General features: G+C 39.6%; 1 protein-coding gene across 1 annotated transcript in view; it reads right to left on the bottom strand.

Moving 5' to 3' along the window:
- The window catches only part of TMTC2 (transmembrane O-mannosyltransferase targeting cadherins 2), a 453,316-nt gene that overhangs the window by 278,078 nt on the left and 152,291 nt on the right, over positions 1-22,947 (bottom strand). Inside the window, exon 2 of the mRNA XM_030939608.1 lies at positions 8,140-8,710. Within this exon, the coding sequence (XP_030795468.1) occupies positions 8,140-8,710 (571 nt within the window). The remainder of the gene's footprint in view (positions 1-8,139; positions 8,711-22,947) is intronic.

Below are 22,947 nucleotides of genomic sequence, written 5' to 3'. Positions count from 1 at the left end.
CAAATTTGTGCAAACCACATCATTTTCTGTGAATTGAAAATACCGCCTTGAGTATGAGTAACCTGATAGCCATGAGATCCCCCTTAGTCAATTTGATTCCCCCAGGCAGCAGGTATCGAAAATTGAGCTGAGTGATGTAATATGCATCCCAGACACAGTGTTATGAGAACAGCACAGAAGATTTCAATGAGACTCATTATTTATTCATCACAAGATCCAATTTGCGTGTCATTTTCACTGACAGAGTATTGAGTTAACTGGTTGAAATTCAGTGCTGATAGAGTATTTCATTCTGTACTGCAAAAAGGACGCTTTAAAAATGTTTTTTTCTGTCTTCCTGTATGAAACAGTCCAAAACAAAGAGGTATTTTGTACTTGTAGTCATTCACAGTAATATATGAACATTGTTCATCAAGGTTGGGAGAAGGGACACAGGAGAAAGCTTTTTTAAATTTTATTTATTTATTTATTTATTTATTTATTTATTTATTTATTTATTTATTTATTTTTGAGACATGATCTCAGTTCACTGCCACCTCTGACTTCCTGGGTCCAAGCAATTCTCCTGCCTCAACCTCCCGAGTAGCTGGGATTACAGGCACCCACCACCTCGCCCGGCTAATTTTGTTTCTTTGTTTGTATTTTTAGTAGAGACGGGGTTTCACCATGTCGGCCAGGCTGGTCTCAAACTCCTGATCTCATGATCTGCCTGCCTCGGCCTCCCAAAGTGCTGGGATTACAGGCGTGAGCCACTGCACCCAGCTGAGAAAGCTTTTAAAGACCTTCATTTCTCTTATGAGGACTGTAGAATAATATGCCATATTACTCAGTAAAAAATACAATAATACTAGTCTTCCAAAAATAAATGTTTATTATTTAATGATAAAGAATGTAGGCCAGGCGCGGTGGCTCATAAAGAATGTAGGCCAGGCGCGGTGGCTCATGCCTGTAATCCCAGCACTTCAGGATGCCAAGGCGGGCAAACCACAAAGTCAAGAGATCAAGACCACCTGGCCAACATGGTGAAACCCCATCTCTACTAAAAATACAAAACATTAGCTGGGCGTGGTGGTGTGTGCCTGTAGTCCCAGCTACTCGGGAGGCTGAGGCAGGAGAATCGCGGAAATCCGAGAGGCGGAGGTTGCAGTGAGCCGAGATTGCGTCACTGCATTCCAGCCTGGCGACAGACCGAGACTCCGTCTCAACAACAACAAAAAAAAAGAATGTGACATACACTGATATGAGACACATTCACTGAATGAGATATAAACTTCAACTCTTGCTTGCGGGAGGATTTTCAGTCTCATCACCAAAGGAACCCTCCCTCAGGTTTAGGAGACAGGTAGGACAGTTCTCCCCCTCCCCCAAGCCCTGACTCCATGGCTACATGGAGCCGACCTGCATATCCTAGGATCCTTCCATGGACAAGCCAAAGTAGGAGTACATTTTGAAACTACACATTGTTTCCCAGTATTTTGGGAGCCACAACATACCACAGAAGGCACCCTATATCACTATATATACCAGGTGGTCTCAATCTACCTTTCATGACTCGTTTTCCTCCATCAACCATGTCCTCTGTGTATCTGCCAAAACAACTGCTGATGGTCCCCCCTCATTTTCTGTGAGTTTTCCTCTGTGTAATGCTCATGCTGTACCCTCTACTCTTCCTCACCTCTCCAGTTATAAAAGTCTGTATATTCAACCCTGCAATGTTCTACTCAAATGTCTCTGCTCCAGAAGGCATTTCTTGATCCCCTCAACCAAAAGTAATCTCTCCTTCTCTCAATTCCCCCACCAGTCTCAATGGCTCCCTTATAACCCTTACCACTTCCCAGCTTGAATTTCAGTTCTATATTTACATGCACTATTCTTGACTTCATACTACTCTACAATAAATTCTTGGCATATTGGCATGTTCTTTTCGATTCCTTTTTGAGTCCCTGTATCGCCTAATATGGTGCTTGGCACAAAGATGAATGTTTTTTAATGATACTTTGTGAACAGATCGTTGTTCCAAGCATTAACACTGTAATGCAAGCATTGTAGATGCTTGCAATGGTAGTCAGATTCCCAAATTTAAATTACTTAACTTGAACTTAAACTGCAACTGGAATACAGAATCACCTTAAATCAGCTGAACAAGGGAGCCAGACTGCAGGAATAAAATATCTTATTAATCTTTGACTTTTTGAATCGTAAAATATTTTTGAATCTTGACTTTATTTGTGCTATTATCTGGTTAGCAGTGTTGGCAGCTGTTCAAAGTTTTCTAGTACTACAGGTCATGAATATTAAATACCACAAGTTTACTGGGAGGAAATCCAAATTCATTCGTAAGTACCTAACAAACAGCCTTACACTTTCAATAAAGCTAAGAAATATTGTGATCAGAATCAGAGCATCTTGCTATATCTGAATTCTCGCTAAGTCAAGTGTAAGGCAAATGAAAGGAAAGGGGGTCATAAAAGTGGGAATACTACTTGGAGGAGAGTGGCACAGGTGTTGGCCATGGAAAATCACAAACAGTAAATATATCATATTTCATTCAATGCAATTGATATGGGGGTCACAACTTAGGCAAAACCACAACCTAGTCTAGAAACGAAAGGGACAATGCCATAAATGATAACAGATTCCATCAAAACCATCCCCAGCAGCTAATTGAAAAAGCACATGTGGATTCAATATTCAAACACCTGCAGGCTATGCATCTCTATTTGGATGCTCTTCTCTATAGAGAGCCACACAAAATAGTCAGAAGTACAGAAACACTACATTTAATACCTTTATAAAGTGTTCAGACAGTGATGAACTAAAAATCTTTAACAGAATATAAACACCCACCCTCAGAAATTATTCTCAAGATAAACCCTACTATAAATGGTTTGGAAATATGGGGTTGTTAGTTTTGATCTGATCACTACATCTGGATGTAGAATCAAGTTAAGCAACACATAAGACAAAGGTAAACTTCATTGCCCATGGGCAACCTCCATCATTCACATTCTGCTTAGCATTAAAACAAGAAAATTATTTCTAGAAAGAGATGACTGGAAAATCTCAATGTCTCCAATTTTCCCGTATAACAATTTTATTTATTGGAAGAGTCACAAAATTCAATTTTAAGAAAAGGAGATTATCAAGATAATGCACATCTTGGAACCAACTACATAAACTTTAGCAAAACCAAGGTAATCATCTTTAGTGAAATTTTTAAAACATCAAACTAAAAGGGCTTCATTTTTCTAAATTATCTTAGGCTAGTATTAGTATTGCTACGTGGACTTTCAGATTTTTAAAATTTTCCACCTGTAACTGAATAAGTGATTATGTGGCTAATAAAGGGGAAAGAGATGTTTCCACATTAAAACAGTTAACAGATGTTAAATAAGCACAGAAAATGGCCACTAGGCAAGCAATGACTGATGCTGGATAAGAAAAATGTTGCTTTTACTGATTTTATTACCCATGTACCTCCTGGGGTCATGAGAGGCTTGTAAAAAATTTTTGTGGGCAGATAAAAGTCTAGTATTTATTTGCAAGGCTAAGTGTATTTCAAGGGCTTTTCCCCCCTTATTTTTTAACCACATAAAACTAAGTGAGTGAAAGTAATCTAAGTAATGCTAAAACAATCATTTAGTGAGAGGTCAAGACAATTTATTTTCCTAACATAAAGGAAAAGGTAAGTGTCTTCCAACCCTACCTCCAGACCCCACTAACTCAGAAATGAAATTCTCATTGTATAAAGGGGAGAGTACAGGACTTCACTTTAACATTTCAGCCACATATTTTTACAAGGTAAATCTTAAGTGTGAATTCAATAATTTACTAAGTTCCTACTATAAGCCAGATGCATGGTGAAGGACAAAGATAATGTAAGAAATACATTAAATACTGAAGCTAAGAACTACGACTACTCTAAAACACTGATTTTTATTCATACTTCTGAAGATTTTATACTTAATGTTTTCTGACAAAATTACTGACAAAATTATAGTTTGTCAGCATTCAACCATATTATTTTGCAAGTCATATTGCTTATCTCAATAAGCATTTGTTACATAAGCTAAATGTGTTAACATTTTTAGCACACTAAGAATAGTACTTGGCAGATATAAATACTGTTTATTAAATACTAAATAAAATATCTACTCCATGCCAAGAACTTACTATTTCCCATATATTTTATCAAAGAAAAATATAACTTTCATATTTCCTTTGCAAAATTGCAAAAGTCTGATGGCATGCACATCATTTGCATGAGTCTTGTAACATTTCTGGTGATGAACCAAAATTCTTTAACAGAATATAAACTCCCATTCTCTGAAATCATTCTCAAGACAAATTCTGTAAATGGTTTGGGAGTATGGATGGGGTTGTTAGTTTTGGTCTGATCACTACATCCCGATGCAGAATCAAGCCTAAGCAACACCCAAGACAAAGGTAAACTGGAATCAAAACTGGCCAAATTCAGCCAAGAGCCTTTCCCCTCTGGCCCTAATAATTTCCAGCTTTAAGAGGGCCACATTTTTAGGTTTTCATTACTTATCTGGTTCTCTAATTTGAGTTACAGGGTTAACATTTGTATACTGGAGTTTTCCATTTATATATAAGTTATGTTTTAACAGCGCAAGGAAATTTATCTCATCTGGCAAACTATGATAACCAGGATGCAGAGTTAATTGGTAAGATATTTAAGATGATTATTTTTTAAGGTTGAATGGATCTTCTAAAGCCTTTCAGACTACTTCCTTCAGAAAGAATCTCCTCTAACTCACCCCAGGCATAGAAATCTATATATTTTACAGACAGAATATGGAATTTTCTATAACTTTCATATGGATTCTATGGCAGTGTTTACAAGCCTCACAAGCATGAGATTTTAAATGAAAGTTTGTGCTTAAATCTGCTTACTCCAGCTTTGGTCGATTACTAAGCAGTCCTTATTTCACATGCTGTCAAACAACTGTATGTGTAAAGACTACTAGCAGTTTATCTTAAGAAGATAGAGGCCAAAAGATAAAGAATCAACATTTCCATCGACATTTCTTCTTTCACTTCAACTAATATGTGTGAGGTATCATCCAAATACTGGACACTCCAGCTAACACTGAACACTCCACAATTTCAAATAATCCTCACAACTCTAGGAAAGAACTATAGCCACCTTCATTTCCAGATGAAGAAACAGATCATGGAATCAGCACAAGGTTACTCAGCCCTTGTGAGTTAAGATTCTATTCCATATTAGTTTCCTTTCTACTGGGCAGTCAACTGACTTTACCTATATTTGTTCTTCACACTATCAGAGTATAGTAAAGATTCACTAGATAGTCAGAGATACGCGCTTTAGTCCTAGTGATTCCATCATTTTCTGTGTTACCTACACGTTTCTCTGGCTCTGCACACCCCAGGAGGAAATGAAGAGAGTGGCAAAGATCTATACAGGTCCTTAAATATCTATAAAATCGGCTGGACATGGTGGCTCACGCCTGTAATCCCAGCACTTTGGGAGGCTGAGGCGGGTAGATCATGAGGTCAGGAGATCAAGACCATCCTGGCCAACATGGTGAAACTCGGTCTCTACTAAAAATACAAAAACTAGCCAGGCCTGGTGGTGCACACCTATAATCCCAGATACTCAGGAGGCTGGGGCAGAAGAGTCTCTTGAACCCGGGAGGCAGAGGTTGCAGTAAGCTGAGATCACGCCACTGCACTCCAGCGTAGGCAATACTCGGTCTCAAAAAACAAAACAAAACAAAATCTATAAAATGTGTTATGCCAATGTTCTTACTGAGCTCATTGGCTCCAATTCGAAGAATGACAGAAAGAGCTATGATAGAATAGCAAATATCAGACAAGGTCTTACTGCCCCGACCACTCCACTTGCTGTTGCCATTGCCTAGCCCTGCAAGTGGTCGCCAAGAGAGTCTGGACAAAGAGCCATCTGGAAACTTCTCAGGACACTGAACCTTCAACAGTATTAAGCTCTTTCTCTTAACATGGAGAACTTCACACTCTTTAGTCTCGAGAGTTCCTTGTTAGTCGCATTTCTTATTTTTGAATCAGCTGTCATGAACAAGGTTGACAAATAAAATACAGAATGCCCAGACAAATTTAAATTTCAGAGAAACAAAGAATAATTTTCTATTGTAAGTGTGTCCCAAATATTATATAGAACATATTTCTAGGAAGGAGTACTGCAGTGGGCAACTCTGCCCTTGAAAATAAGTTTAGAGGACTGAAAATTTCTCAGAGAACTTCGTAAGGTCCGACAAGTAAATTCTGAATCATCATAGCCAAATAATTCCCTAACTTATGAGATGGTAAGAAGGAAATTCTGTATAAGAAATCACAACTGGGTGCGGTGGCTCACGCCTGTAATCCCAGCACGTTGGGAGGCCAAGGCAGGCAGATCACGAGGTCAAGAGATTGAGACCATCCTGGCCAGCAAGGTGAAACCTCATCTCTACTAAAAATACAAAAAGTAGCTGGGCATGGTAGCACGCACCTGTAGTCCCTGCTACTCGGGAGGCTGAGGCAGGAGCATCGCTTGAACCTGGGAGGCAGAAGTTGCTGTGAGCCAAGACAGCGCCACTGCACTCCAAGCTGGCAACAGTGTGAGACCCCGTGTCAAAAAAAAAAAAAAAAAAAGGAAAAAAGAAATCACAATATTTCACAGATGACTAATGCAAGGTCCTGAAACAGCCAGCCCTGAGCCTGCATCCTCAAATACATCACAACCACCCTAAGGACAAGGAGCATGAATTACACTTCTAGTTGTATTTCTAGTAAAACAGTTTGCTATTGTCCATGACATTGTGTTGAATGAAAACAATTACTCTCTAAATCTCTTTGAAAGAATTAAAATTGATTTGAAATTAAGAGCTTGACTTTCAAACCATATGTTGTTTTCAAGCATCAAACTCCAACCAGAGTTTCTTTTAAAGCTTCAGCATTTAATTGAAATCACAAAAGAACTTCATTAAGCCCTTAATACTCTAAGTGAAAAGGTTAGGCTTCCAGCAGAGTAAAACCACAGCAGAGATCACTCTGCTTCTTAAGTGGAAAAAAGAAAAGGGGGCATTTAAAAAAATAAATGTTTCGAATTCCATTTGCCTCAATTTGTTTTTAAATTTCTTCTCAATTTAAATAAAATTAGAAATCAACGGTAAAAAAGTATTCAAAACTAGGAAAACTTGACAGTTTCCTCATAGCCAACTATCCAAAACCTTAATTCCTCACTTGTGTCCAAAAGATAGGCGGGAGTCTGCCTAAAATATGACCAAGGTTTGCAAACCCTGGCCCAGTTCAGTCTTCACGTCAAAGTTAAAGCAACCATGAGTTTATTCTGAGTGAAGCAGGATGGGGAGATGGGAAGGCAAATTTCTCAAGATGCCCCATCCCCTCAATGCTTCTCCTTAATGCTCTAGCAGAAAACTTCGAGTGTATGGGGATCCTAAAATGCTTCTGTGACCTTCAAACAACTTTGCGCTGGATACCACTAAGGGAATACAGGAGAACAAATATTATGCCCTGAGGCAAAGGTCTTAATTGGCCACAGGGAGAAACTCAGTAATAACCCCTTTCTGTTTTGACTCTTCTATTCTTATGCACTATCACGAGGAAAAGGTGAGTATGATTCACTGTTTAAGAATTTGACTTCCCAGTGCACTGAAGGGAAGGATTGTTTTCCAAAGTCAACTCAGGAAAAGTAATATTAACAAATGGCAGAGGATTTCCCCTGTGAAGCCTAGCATCTAGCTCTATTATCAGCCGTGTTGTTTTTTACAAATACACGTTACAGACAATTTATCAGATTATAGACAATGTGTGCAGACATATAGAAATAAGAACTCAATAAATCATAAAGGTGCACATTCTTTACAAGGCAAAATTATTCTTCTACCACCCTTGAAATCGTGAAATAAGAAACCGGAGAAATAAAACAATCAGTGACTAAAACCCTGCTTAGTACAGAAAGGTCAAAAGAGCACTTCCACTTACCGAAGATCAAAAAGGAACTTATTTTAAATTCTGCTTGCAGAGGAACAAATTTGCTTTTTAAATGGTGGCAAAGGAGTAAGCAAGTAGATTACTCAGTAATCCAATGCTCAAGAGCCAACAATCACTTACTTTGTAAATGGTAGGTAATATCTGTTTTATTTTCAGCCTGTGAAAGACAAAGACATCATAAACTGCTGAAACTGCCAGAACAGTCACTCCTTGTTCCTTCCACAACATGCTGCATCCTGCACACAGTCCTGTCCCCAGGAACCAGCCCCAGGTTCTGGCTGAGTAGCCTCTTGTAGAACAGTGTTTAATGTAGCAGAGCAAGGAGAGGAGAAAGAAGAGACTGGCCCCGACATCGGCTCGTCCCACGATTCCTGCCACTGCCTCCGTGTGAATGGGGTGAGAAGCAAACATCAAGCCAGCCATAAATGTCCAGTATCCGTCACCAAGGAGGATCTTGGAGAAGCTTGTGAAGAGACCAGTGACTGCTGCATGCAACAGGACATTGACAAGATGGTAGCTCCAGGGATTCAACCCTCCAATGGCATGGTTCAGGCGAAAAGAAAGAGTGCAGAGTGGCCGGTAGGACTTGTGGCTCCCACTGTGGGTTAGAAGAGTCCCCCAAAAATCATTGTAGAAAATGTGCGTCCATGGAGTTTCTGGGAGAAGGTCCTGATTAGTCTTGATAGCACGGCTAAAAAACAAAATGTTAAAAAAAATCAAATGTGAAATACAAAAAGAAAGAAAAAAGAAAAAATATGACATTGATAAGATACTGCCTTTCTCAGAAGCATTGTTACCATGTGGCTTTGTGATGGGATTCCAGGCACATATAAGCTGAATTCATGTCCTCCCCTTAACGCTTACTAAAACCACAATGAGGGCTGTTTTTCTTTTAAAAGCTTCCTTCCTTGTTGGAATGCAAATATCTTTGAAGAATAAAGTTCTTCAACTGGTTTAAGCCTTAGTGTAGCAGTCTGCCAAACAACTGCCCTGAAAATCATGTGACATACTGGCTAAAAATGAATATTCCAGATCCCAGCTTGAGACTGGGCTTTAGAATCAGCATTTTTAAGAAGCAAGGCCCAGGTGATGCAAGGACTAGCCTCCTACTAGAAATAAATTTTACAGGGAATATCAGTGCCCGGAACTTCTCACACATGCAAATCACCTGAGGACCCTGTTAAAAGGCAGGTTCTGACTCAGTACGCCTGGGGAGAAGTCAGAGAGAGATTCAACGTTCCAACAAGCTCTCAGGTGATGCTGATGTTGACATTAAGGGCCCAGATAACTGGAAAGATTAGGAAGAACGGCTCTCCACCTATCCAGTGTTTCCCTTCCTACTGCATTCTAATAAACTTCAGCCTTTCCCACTTCTTAGCTTTCACAGGGCTTACTATCCTCTATAGAAATCTTCATGGCTCTTCACTGTTTCTTGCTTTTGAGGATAGTTTCCATTTGCATGCCTGATATTTTCAAACAGACTTCAAGAAGGAAGGACCTACTAATTGCTAAACAATTGATACACTGCCAAACACCATGCTGGTCTCCTTGGCTACATCTTCGCATTCAGTCTTTAGAACAACACTGATGAGGTAGATATTATTCTCTACATCTCTCAAGTGAGAAAGTTTATGGTTCAGAAAGATTAATTAATAACTGGCCGAGAGTCATACAAGTTGAGAACAGTAACACAGACGATCATGGCTAATTCCCTTTCCACTATTCTGGGTTTCCCAAAATATGATCCATCTACTTCTGGGGCCATGTAAAAAGACGTATGCACTTTGTAAAAACTGTAATGGTTATATTTATGTTAACGGTTATTTGAAAGTAAATTTCATTACCATATCAAAGCTGGATTTCCTAGCTATCTGGCGCAGAATAAAGCTGTTGAAAATTAAAAAGCGAATATAAAGAAAAGGATTAAAGACCCAAAAGTACTGATATATGTGGATAAGGTACAAACAAAGAAAGTGGCATTAAATTATTAAGTTTGGAACATCCTGGCTCTGTGCCACTATCCTCCCAGAGAACATCTGGAGTATTTTTGTATCCCTAATGCACCTATCTCTGTATTTACAGAACATACAAGAGACATATGAGTTTGTAGGGCACAGGAATGAGAACCTCCAGAGCTAGAAAACTCTTGCCTAGTCTGATATCAGGGCTTTGTAAAGAGCTATGGGCATCTGTGTGGATAAAGACTATGTGGTGGGAGACTGTCTTAATCATGTTGAACTTTAGACCCTATACCAGTTCTGCCTTCTCTTGTGAGGCAGGTGTGATCAGAGAAATTTCCACATGAGTACTACCGAAAAGCAGGTTGGAAAAAACCTGGATTCAGGGAAAACATTCCTGAATCCTAACTATTTCATTCACTGCCTGACTGCAAAAACAAGAAACTATCAAAGAGATTCAACAGATTAAGAAACCCATCTAAGGTGATCTCACCAGTGGAAACAGCTGAGTTACTATTCTAGTTGAATCCAAATGACTAGGCATGATAGTTTTCAACTGCTTCTCTAGATTGCTTCCCAATTAACCTCTCTGAGCTTGAGTTTCTGTGATAATAGTTTTACCTTGAAATCATTTAATAAACAAGTATAATTGTTCATTTGTCTTCTATATAGAGAAGTAGAGAACAGCACTTTACATATATGTGAGTGTTCTGGACACCCTAGTGCAAATGATCTCTCTGCCCTGTTAGCTGCTGCTGTTATTATTATATAAAGACTAGCACACAATCTATGAAAAGTCCCTTATTAAAGGCTTTCTGACCCATAACATAGGAAATTAGGTGCATTTTAGGGTTAGAATTAAAATAGGCCAATCAGAAGTTGATAATTATATACAATGTGCCAAATACCATGCTAATCCATATAATAATACATATATTATCTACTAATAAGAACTAGTTGACTTTTCTAAATGTTTCATAAAAAGGTAAAAGATCTGTGAAAATCATCAATTACTCCATGTGGCCGGGATGGTTCACTGTTCCCCAATATCTATTCTCTCCCTTTTCCATACAAATGAACTTCAGTTTTTAGTTGGGCATGTGGTCATCTAGAAAAAAAATGTATTTCCCTATCTTCCCTTCATGCTAAATATGATCATATGATGAACTGTTGTCTACTACTTCCAGAAAATGTCCTTAAAAGGAAAAGCTTAGCCTTCTTCCCTTCCACCCCTATCTGAGTGGAGCACAGATGTAATGGTTGGAGTTCCAGCAGCCATCTTGGCCCACAAGGTGTCCTTAGGAATAGAAGTCATGCAGACAGCAGAGCAATAAGATTGAAGGAAACTTAGTCCCTGTTACAAGAGAACATACTGACCCTGGGCTAACTACCTCCTATTTCTTCAGTATGAGAAATAAGTTGCTACCTTGTCTAAACTGATATTTAGAGTGTTAACTAGTAGCAGTTGAAACCAGTCATGAGCAAAATCCTTTATTAACAGAAGACCTACTACAGCACAGTAGATTGATTTTTCATTTTGATTTTGATTTTTGCAAGTCTCCATGTATTGATTGTGTATTAAATAAATTTCCATATAAATTGGCTTTTAAAATATTAGAACCAGATGTTATTCTAGATCTATTAAATTAAAACACCCTGCTATGACATTCATCAAGAATCTACCCAGAAGTAATCGCTTAAGACTTGATGGGTTATAATTAAAATTTAAAAGAAACATAAACAAAACAAAACAAAAAAAAAACAAAACAAAAAAACCTGCCAGTGTTGTCAGAAAGAGCTTATTTCAAGCAATACAGAATGAAACCCAATCGGCTTCAACTAGACATTAACCTAGATATTGATGTAAATATCTCTAATATCAATCCAGAAACCCTCATACCATCAAGGCCAGAGCAGGGGAGAGCTCAAAGGCAAAGCATTCTGGGATAAGGCTTTCTCAAGGCAGTGAGAAAAACTGAGATGCACACTTTGTTTAGAATAATACTCCATCCTTTCGGTGGCAGATCCCAAAGGATGAAGAATCATCTTTTCCAAACCTGGATTTCTACATGCTATTAGTTCAATGCCATAACCTACTCTGTAAAGGCTTTTTGACAAAAAGTACACCCATTAAAAAATCTGTTTGAAGCTGCTGGAATTTATCTTTACAGCAATAAATCTGGTAGCCTACAGCAGCCACGAGATATACTATACCCAAAGACCCTCTACCAAAGAGGGTTTCGACATGAAGAACAAAATTAACACATCTCATAGTTTTACTGTGAGAAAAAAAGCTTTGAGGCCGGGCATGGTGGCTCATGCCTGTAATCCTAGCACTTTGGGAGTGTGAGGCAGGTGGATCACCTGAGGTCAGGAGTTTGAGACCAGCCTGACCAACATGGTGAAACCCCGTCTCTACTAAAAATACAAAAATTAGCCAGGCATGGTGGCAGGAACCTATAATCCCAGCTATTAGAGAGTCTGAGGCAGGAGAATTGCTTGAACCTGAGGAGTGGAGGTTGCAGTGAGCCGAGATCGTGCCACTGCACTGCAGCCTTGGCAACAGAGCGAGACTCTGTCTCAAAAAAAAGAAAAAAAAACTTTGAAACACAGCCCAAAATTTACATGAAAAAAAAAAAAAGGACAAACATAGTTAATAAAACAAAAATGAAGGAGCAAAAGAATATCTCATCCATGTGAAACACATACTATACCAAGGGAGACATTAGTATGATAAAATTATCTGATGTGTAGTATCTGCTTAAGCAGGATTTTATTTAACCAATGAATATTATGATAAAAAATATGGAAGACTAAGTTGTACTGGGCTTTAATATACAAGTCATGTCACGCATGCAAGTCAGTGATAAGGGATGCATTACGCCACCTCAACATCCTATTAAGAAAGATATAGACCAACAGGGCCTTAATAGAATCTGAGAAATCCTCCAACAAAATGAGAAAAAGGGAGTCATTCAAACCTAAGCATAATAGATTTTGATCCATATGCATTTTCTTCTATGAGTCCAAAATAGAAATAGCAAAACCTCTTCTGCTATTTCACAGCTAATGAAACACCTTGACTCAAAACAAAATTTCATGCTGATATAATTTCTGAGGTTGCTTCTGTGAAATGGAGTTGAAAATTCAGAAAGGCACTAAGGAATCAGGATATTTTCCACTCTAGGAAAGGTGGAGGAACTCAGAGCAGCAGATATGGGAAAAAAACAATTGTTGGCAGAATTCCCTAGAGAACACAGGACTGAGAAACTGTCTTTTTGAAGCAAAAAGATAGTCTCGGAAGTCTTCAAGGAAGTCTTAACCTGTGTCCAGTTTTGTTCATTTGTGGCTCTTTGTTTTTGCTGCCTTATGATTTTTCCTTTAGAAAATGCTGACAAAGGCCAACACTATTGTAAAACTGATGAATGATATGACACTGCCACCCAAACTGTCCCTGTGTATCTTTCTCTCACAGCTGTTTTTGTTGTTGTTGTTTTTTTTTTTTTTGCTGTTTTTTGTTTTTTTTCTGTTTCGTGACCTTTTCAGTCATAAGCACCCATGTAAATGATGACCATTAGTCCTTCAGAGCAGGAATGATGCTTAGATTCTTCCAACATCAAATGGCACTGTTCTGACATGCTTTCAATTGTTCTACTTGCAAGTAAGCAAAGGCCAAACTTAAATTAAAAAAAAAAAAATAACAGTAGGTTGAAATGTTCTTTGCAAGAAAGATAAGAAAAAAGACTGGCCTTTGTTAACCTGCCCTGCTTCAGTGCTGCCCAGTGCAATGCAGCAGTTAAGAAAATCCATTGTGTAGCCAACTGGATACACTAAAGTTGTGAGACAGCAGACACAGTTATTTCACCTCTCTGTACCTTAGTTTCCTCAACTGTAAACTAGAGAGCACTATACTTGCCTTATAGGATAATTGTGAAGAGTAAATGATTACATGAAATATAATGTGAGTATGTGACATACCTATTAGCTTTTTTTTTTCTTTTAATTTTTTGGAGACAGAGTCTCACTCTGTCACCCAGGCTGGAGTGCAGTGGCACGATCCCAGCTCACTGCAACCTCCACCTCCTGGGTTCAAGCGATTCTCCTGCCTCAGTCTCCCAAATAGCTGGGATTACAGGTGCCCACCACCACACCCTGCTAATTTTTGTATTTTTAGTAGAGATGGGGTTTTACCATGTTGGCCAGACTGGTCTCGAACTCCTGACCTCAGGTGATCTGCTGGCCTTGGCCTCCCAAACTGCTAGGATTACAAGCATTAGTTACATTACAGCACCTGGTCACATGTTAGCTATTATTATCATCATCAACACCAAACAACTGATGCTAGCCATCAATGTAAACACAATGTTGGTTTCTTTTTTTTTTTTTTTTTTTTTTTTTTTGAGATAGAGTCTCGCTCTGTCACCAAGGCTAGAGTGCGGTGGCACAATCTCAGCTCAATGCAACTTCCGCCACCTGGGTTCAAGCGATTCTCCTGCCTCAGCCTCCCGAGTAGCTGGGACTACAGGATCTCACTACCACACCCAGCTAATTTTTGTATTTTTAGTAGAGATGGGGTTTAACCATGTTGGCCAGGATGGTCACAATCTCTTGATCTCATGATCTGCCCACCTCAGCCTCCCTAAGTAATGGGATTACAGGCGTGAGCCACTGTGCCCGGCCCATAGTGTTGTTTTCATCATGTTTATAGCATTCAAAAATCAGTGGATCATGGTCATGAGTATTTCACTTAAAATTCCTTTAAACTTTCATGGTACTTTGAAAAAGATAATGAGCATTTAAGAATTGATAACTCTAGTCTTTAGCACATTACTCTTCTCATTACTTTTCTCATTCCCTTCCTATCTTTTTGAGGACGTTGTTCTAACCCTCCCAAATGTGGCTGTTTCTCTCCTGGTCCCATCCCCTGACTTCTTTTTCTCTACAATTTCCACTTCTTTGGTGGTCATATCCAACAACTGCAGCTCAAGGGATGACTTCTCCATTATATGACTCCACCCACTCTAGTCTGGGTGTTGCTCATGAGCCTACACTTCCAACTGCCCATCTGATATCCACATTTGAATGGAAGAAAGATTCATGGAATCCAGGGTCCTCTATTTAGGTGTGCTGCCTTTGGGAGTTAGCCTCTTTAAAGCTCCATTTCCATACCTATGGTTTGCAGATAATGTTAACAATGCTTTTCACAAAATATAATGTTAAAAATCAAGCAAGGCAATGTTTACTTAAAATGCTTCAAATTTATATAGCATTGTGCAATGGACACTATATGTTTTTGCAGACCCCCTCCTTTTAGTAACAGTGTCCTGGTTTTATTTTTAAGAATAGCCACATCTATTCTCAGTCCACTTGGGTACGATGACACTGCCCTTCCCTCACAGATGAAACATTAATGTACTCCATCTCCCCAACCCCATCATTAGCCACACAACTGACTTAGGTTCAAGCAAGGGCAGCAGGAATCAATATGGCACCAATTATCTACTAAGAAAAGGCATCTTCTTTTAAGAATGAGATTTTAAAAATCCTAGAGCTGCTTGAGAATTGCCTGAAGACAGGGTCAGCCTGAGGGTGAAGCCAAGATAAAAGAACCAAAGTCAAGGAGATAGAGGCAATTCCTAGTGTAGCGGGGATCCAGCCATACCTGAAGCCAGCACTATACTGTCAAATAAGCCAATAAATGCTTCTTAGTCATAAAGTAGCTTGAGTTGCTATTCTGACATCTGCAACCAAAAGTGTACTAAATAGTACGGCACTGTGTAATTCCCATGTAACATTGGTAGTTTCAGTACCTTAAGCTTAGTAAGTCTACATCGAAACTAATTTTCCCCACAAACCATCTTTTTCATACAGTCTCATCATTGAGTACCATCATTCTTCCATCACTGAAATTAAGGTTGTACATGACAGCTTCTTATGGTTTTGCTCCTATATCTATTTTTAAATCAGTTAAGGACATTTTAAAGCCGTTCAGGACCTCAGAGAAAATTCAACTCACAAGTTTCCCATGAATCTGCCTCTAACTTCCCTTTTCTCTTACCCTCATTCAGGCCTGCTTTATTTTCTGACTGCATTGCTTAGCATGCTTATTAAAACTGCCTGACGATTTTTTTCTCTTTCCTTCATTAGGCTATAGGTCACCTCTGGAAAGGAATTATGTCTTTTCTCCCAGTGTCCAACACATCTTAGGCATGCAACAAATACTGTTAAACTGAACTAAATAGCTATCCCTGCCTGCCTTCATTCCCACTTTGATCCATTATGCATGCTATAGATAGAAAAACTTCCTGAAATGTAACTCTAACACCAGCACTCCTCTCCACAAAGGTCCCTCATTATGCCCTATTTCTTACCATATTAAACACCCTTCACAGCTCGGCATTCACAGCCTTCCTCTTGATGACCTCAAGGCCAATCTCCTGTCACGTCTCCATATGTATGTTAACTTCAGCCAAACTTCCCTGCCTCTATGCTGCCACTCAAACCATTTCTTCTCTCCCTCTACCTGGATTACTATCCTTCCACCATTATATCTTTCCAAATATGCTTCAACCACCAATGCTCATTTGCATTGTGGCTCAAGCCTTTCCTATTGTGGCAGAATATGCTGGCTTTTGACTTTGAGTATTGACACATTCCCATTAACACCACTGACTACTTACTACAAATATCAGGATCTTAAATGGGATGATATATGGGAGATATTTCAGGAATGGGAAGAAACGTATGCTTTGAAAATGGCACACAGGTCATCTTAATATTCCCTCTTCTGTCTCTAGTGAAAATCGTTGCCCAATAAAATGGAATGATCTGTCCAAAGAAAATTATTCACTCATTCTTTTATTCATTCATTCATTTAAAAGCAAGGCACTATGAAGGGCAGTGCAAATGGAATGGTGAGCAAAATAGAGCCCCTGACTTTAAATATTCAGCCAACTAGACAAGGCAAATAAATGTACAAGGAGTTTTCCTGCAGTATGATAAGTACTATCTAACACAAATAATGACTGGTATGGGAGAACACAACACAGATGCCCAATGTCTTAGAGGGTCAAAAATTTCCAGGAGGAAAGCATATCTGCATACATGTAAAAAGTTAAATGAAGGGGAAAGGAAACTGTGGTGATGCTTCCAGGCCAACAGTTAATATTTTCAAAGACTCTGGGGCAGGAGAGAGCGTGGCAAGTCTGAGATCTGAAAATACAGTAAGTATGGCTGGAATGAAGCTTGAGGGATGGAGCAGCAGGAATAACTGGCATTACTCTGTCATGTACTATTGTTCTTCATGGGATGGACAGGAATTTGACTGGATGTGAATCTCTCAATGATCTTCAGGTTTGATTCATTTATTGTCTTTAAACTTCATCTCCCCAATATATTGCTAACTCCTTAGAAGTTGAAAAGGCATCTTATTTATCTTTTGGAGCCTAACATACATAGTACTCAATATGTATCTAATGAACTAAATTATTTTAGTATTATTATTATTATTATACTTTAAGTTCCAGGGTACATGTGCACATCGTGCAGGCTTGATACATAGGTATACATGTGCCATGTTGGTTTGCTGCACCCATCAACTCATCATTTACATTAGATATTTCTCCTAATGCTATCCCTCCCCCCAGACCCCACTCCCAACAAGCCCAGGCGTGTGATATTCCCTGCCCTTTGTCCAAGTGATCTGATTGTTCAATTCCCACCTATGAGTGAGAACAAGCAGTATTTGGCTGTCTGTCCTTGTGACAGTCTGCTGAGAATGATGGTTTCCAGGTGCATCCACGTCCCTGCAAACGACATGAACTCAGCCTTCTTTATGGCTGCATAGTATTCCATGGTGTATATATGCCATATTTTCTTAATCCAGTCTATCATTGATGGAAATTTGGGTTGGTTCCAAGTCTTTGCTCTTGTGAATAGTGCTGCAATAAACATACACGTGCATGTGTCTTTATAGTAGCATGACTTATAATCCTTTGGGTATATACCCAGTAATGGGATTCCTGGGTTAATAAACTAAATTCTAATTAGAGATGATTGGTACTGATAAATTGCATTTACCGTTTTGGAAAATTCTAGATTGTTTTAAGTATGTAGGGAATTACCACTTTCATCTAAAAGTGGTTCACTCAGGCCACTAACCTCTACTCACTCAATGATAATTAACTGTGAAAAATCATCAGGTTAACTGGCTTAGCCACATGTCTTTGGCACTCATTTGCCACTTAACCTATAATCTCTTCATTAGAGTACCTCTTTAGGGATAAGCCATTATATTTAGAAAGCTCCAGATAATATGTAAATACTTGGCTAATAGGGTAAGAGAATGAGAGAAATACTATGCATCTTACTTTGGGGATAAGCGCTGTATTTCAGATTGCTACAGGAACTTAAGTTAGGGCAAATAAATTACAGTGTGGGATGCTGGGTTGTTGGGGGCAGTGTTGGGTTTCTAGGTCCCTAGGGTAAAGAAAGGCACTACACTTTGGACAAGTGTTTATCATTACACTGGTAACACTTTTCCAAATTTGCTTATTTTTATCTTGATCTCTTCCTAGTAGATTGCAAAAACCTTCATGAACAAAAATGACGACTTTGTAAGCATTAATAAATGCTGGCACTTAATAAATTGTTACCACACATATGTTGAATGAAAAGAGACTACAGGAAGTTATTAAAGAGCCTGTTGTCAGACACCCAATGGTCAGGGTCCCCAAATAACTGTTGGTTTTGAGAAAATTCTACAAAAGGTAAGGCTTCCAACTAAAGGAAAATTCTTAGTGGATCCCTCTTCCATCCCTTTAGGAGTTTTTCCAATAAGCAATAAAGAAATTTTATGAGCTATATCTGCACAGTAACCCTCCCTAACCCTAGGCCCCTAAGCAAAAAGAAAAGTCAACATCTGATTAAAAATGGCCCCAGCTGCAGTTAAACTCAGCCCACAAGCTGTTGGAGATTTGCTTTCATAGAGCTTCCATGGATGAGGAAGCTTCTTCTCACCTCAAATCAAGAAGTTTACCTAGATAGTCTTTCCTCTTTTTTTTTCAGACAGAGTCTCGTTCTGTTCCCCAGGCTGGAGTGCAGTCGCATGATCTCAGCTCACTGGAACCTCCGCCTCCTGGGTTCAAGCGATTCTCCTGCCTCAGCCTCCCAAGTGAGTAGCTGGGACTATAGGCATGCGCCACAACACTGGCTAATATTTGTATTTTTAGTAGAGATGGGGTTTCACCATGTTGGCCAGGCTGGTCTTGAACTCCTGACCTCAAGTGATCCACCCACCCCAGCCTCCCATAGTGCTGGGATTACAGGCATGAGCCACGGCCCCCGGCACTCTTTCCTCTTAGTAGGAGAAAATGAGGGAGTAGAATGTAGGGTAAATATTTTTTAAAATATCTTTAGTTCCCCAGATAAAGCAATGCTGTCGTTTTCATAATTTCTACAGGAAATACCCCCCCAAAAAAAACAAACAACAACAACACAAAAAACGCTGTCTGTGACCCTGAAAACTAATAAACCATTTTTAAAAATGTTTATCACGTATAATTAAAACTTTGGTTACCTAGAGATGTTTTTAAATGTTATTATATGAAAAGCATTTTGCAAAATTGAATCAAGAACTAATACAGCATGAAAATATCAGAAATCGGCCGGGCGCGGTGGCTGAAGCCTGTAATCCCAGCACTTTGGGAGGCCGAGACGGGCGGATCACGAGGTCAGGAGATCGAGACCATCCTGGCTAACACTGTGAAACCCCGTCTCTACTAAAAAAAATACAAAAAACTAGCCGGGCGAGGTGGCGGGCGCCTGTAGTCCCAGCTACTCGGGAGGCTGAGGCAGGAGAATGGCGTAAACCCGGGAGGCGGAGCTTGCAGTGAGCTGAGATCCGGCCACTGCACTCCAGCCTGGGCGACAGAGCGAGACTCCGTCTCAAAAAAAAAAAAAAAAAAAAAAAAAAAAAAAAAATATATATATATATATATATATATCTATCTATCAGAAATCCCACACTCTAAGCACTTAATTTCACTGATTAAAATAATGAGTGAAACAATTTGGAGTATTTTTCACAGCCTTGTAATTTGCATGAAGAAAAACAGTATTAATATTTTGTACATAATCACTTGGTCACTATATCAGTATCAGAATATCGTGACATAAAATAATTCAGTACACCTCACCTCCTTCTCACTGTACTATGCTGTATCAGAGTCTCAATTTAAAAGCTTAATGAAAATAACTTTTTTCTAATTTTCCAGATTTGAAATTAGAAACAACTAGAAGGGATATTGTGAAGCTTTCTCACACCTAAAAGTTAAATCAGGTACTATACATGAACCACTTTAGTGCATTTGTTTACATAATTTATGAACTTCAATTTTGTAGGTTTTCATCAACTCATAGCTACATTAAAAATTTCATTTTTTAAAATTTTTACATCTAATACTATGTTTCCCCTACAATAAGGTCTTTAGGATTTGTGATATGTTGCAATGTGTGACTAGTTCAACATATATATAGAGAGAGAGAGAGAGTGTCACGCTCTGTCACCCAGGCTAGCGTGCAGTGGCACGATCTCGGCTCACTGCAACCTCCACCTCCCAGGTTCAAGCAATTCTCCTGCCTCAGCCTCCCAAGTAGCTAGGATTACAGGTGTCTGCCACCTTGCCCGGCTAATTTTTTTGTATTTTTAGTAGAAATGGGGTTTCACCATGTTGGCCAGGCTGGTCTCGAACTGCTGACCTCAAGTGATCCACCCACCTTGGCCTCGCAAAGTGCTGGGATTACAGGTGTGAGCCACTGTGCCAGGCCCCTTCTAGTTTTTCTGTATTAAAAACATGATTACTGTTTGACTTTAAGGGATGGAATGAATATGAGATTACAATTTTTTTTTTATGAAGTTCAATGCTTTCAAAAATGAATGAGCTCTATGGAACACTAGATTCTTTAGGGTTTTTGTTGTTGTTGTTGTTGTTGTTGTTTTGAGAGGGAGTCTCGCTCTGTCGCCCAGGCTGTGGCGAGATCTCAGCTCACTGCAAGCTCCGCCTCCTGGGTTCACGCCATTCTCCTGCCTCAGCCTCCTGAGTAGCTGGGACTACAGGCGCCCGCCACCCCACACAGCTAACTTTTTGTATATTTTAGTAGAGACGGAGTTTCACGATGTTAGTCAGGCTGGTCTTGAACTCCTGACCTCGTGGATCCACCTGCCTCGGCCTCCCAAAGTGCTGGAATTACAGGCATGAGCCACCCTGCCTGGCTGGAACACTAGATTCTAAAAGAGAGAACATAACTATAACCATCGGATTCCAAGAACACCTATTTTGTGCGTGGTCTTGGTCTATGTGCTTTTACAGAGCAAAAGATAAAATCTTTGTGCCTAAGGATTTGATTATCCAAATGTACTCTCTAAGGATGCAGGCATGGCAAGCTAAGAAAACACCCAGTTAAAATACTTGCCTTTACACATGTGCTGTACACATTTCAGAACAGATAAAGTACATGGCAATTTTCCTCCAACTATTCAAGTATTATTTTTAAAAAATTCACATCCTGAGGGGTCATAATCTTCACCTAGGATAAATAGGAAAAGTACCCTCTGGCTATGAACACTGCTTGTGAATCCACTGACTCCTCAGCCTGAAAACTGCCAGACCAGGAAAGTAAAACGGGAAAAAGTTTTAAAGGGAGAAACTAACAGTCTCTATGAAAACAAGCATTGGGAGTGGAAAGACATTCATGATGCATTATCCAGATGTTTAGCTTATCTGCTCACCTAATACTCCTGTCTTCTCTGAATTGAGTCTTAACCAAATCAACTTTCCCCCACCACCCCCGCCCCCGCCTGCAAGACTGAGTCTCACTCTGTCGCCCAGGCTGGAGTGCAGTGGCTTTATCATGGCTCACTGCATCCTCTGCCTCCTGGGTTCAAGCGATTCTCGTACCTCAGCCTACCAAGTAGCTGGCACTACAGGTGCCTGCCACCATATCCGTCAAATTTTTGTATTTTTAGTAGATACGGGGTTTCACCATATTGGCCAGGCTGCTCTTGAACTCCTGACCTCAAGTGATCTGCCTGCCTCAGACTCCCAAAGTACTGAGATTACATGCGTGAGCCACCCGGCCCAAATCACCTTTCTTTACCCAGAACTCCTGCATCCATACAGAATAGCCAAGAACCTTATTTTAGCCAAATGTTTGCAATAATCCTTACCCTTTTATACTTAAAATATTCTACATGTTGCCAATCTATCCCTCACAGGTATTCCTGTTAGAATACTACCTTGTATTTGTATTACTCTTTTACATTTTACAAAATGTGCTCAGGTTCATGATCTTCTTCAAGCCTCATCATGACTCTGTGAGTAAGTGGCTATGGATGTGGACATTAGAAATTAAGAGACCTGCCAGGTGCGGTGGCTCACGCCTGTAATCCCAGCACTTTGGGAGGTCAAGGCAGGAGGATCACTTGAAGTCAGGAGTTCGAGACCAGCCTGGCCAACGTGGTGAAACCCTGTCTCTACTAAAAATAGAAAAATTAGCTGGGCATGGTAGTGGGAACCTGTAATCCTAGCTACTTGGGAAGCTGTGGCAGGAGAATTGCTCGAACCCGGGAGGCAGAGATTGCAGTGAGCCGAGATCATGCCAATGCGAGACTCGAAAAAAAAAAGAAAGAAATTAAGAGTCCTGCCTGAGACTATTAGGGTCGGTAAAGATCAGAGCTGCACACACAGGAATTTAACTCTTTGTCATTGCTCTTTTTCTACTGCTCTCCCTGTTATGTGCCACACACACTGTGTCATGTCCCACCTTGCCACCCCCCAATTCGTATATTGAAGTCCTAATTCCTAGTATCTCAGAATGTGGCTGTATTTGGAGATAAGATCTTTAAAGAGGTGGTCAAGTTAAAATGAGGCATTTCAGGTGGGTCCTAATCCAACATGACTGGTGTCCAAGT

The sequence above is a fragment of the Rhinopithecus roxellana genome, chromosome 10 (genome assembly GCF_007565055.1).
Source record: "Rhinopithecus roxellana isolate Shanxi Qingling chromosome 10, ASM756505v1, whole genome shotgun sequence".
Classification (NCBI taxonomy): domain Eukaryota; kingdom Metazoa; phylum Chordata; class Mammalia; order Primates; family Cercopithecidae; genus Rhinopithecus; species Rhinopithecus roxellana.
The sequence above is the reverse complement of the archived record's forward strand: the minus strand, read 5'-3'. Positions and strand labels throughout refer to the sequence as shown.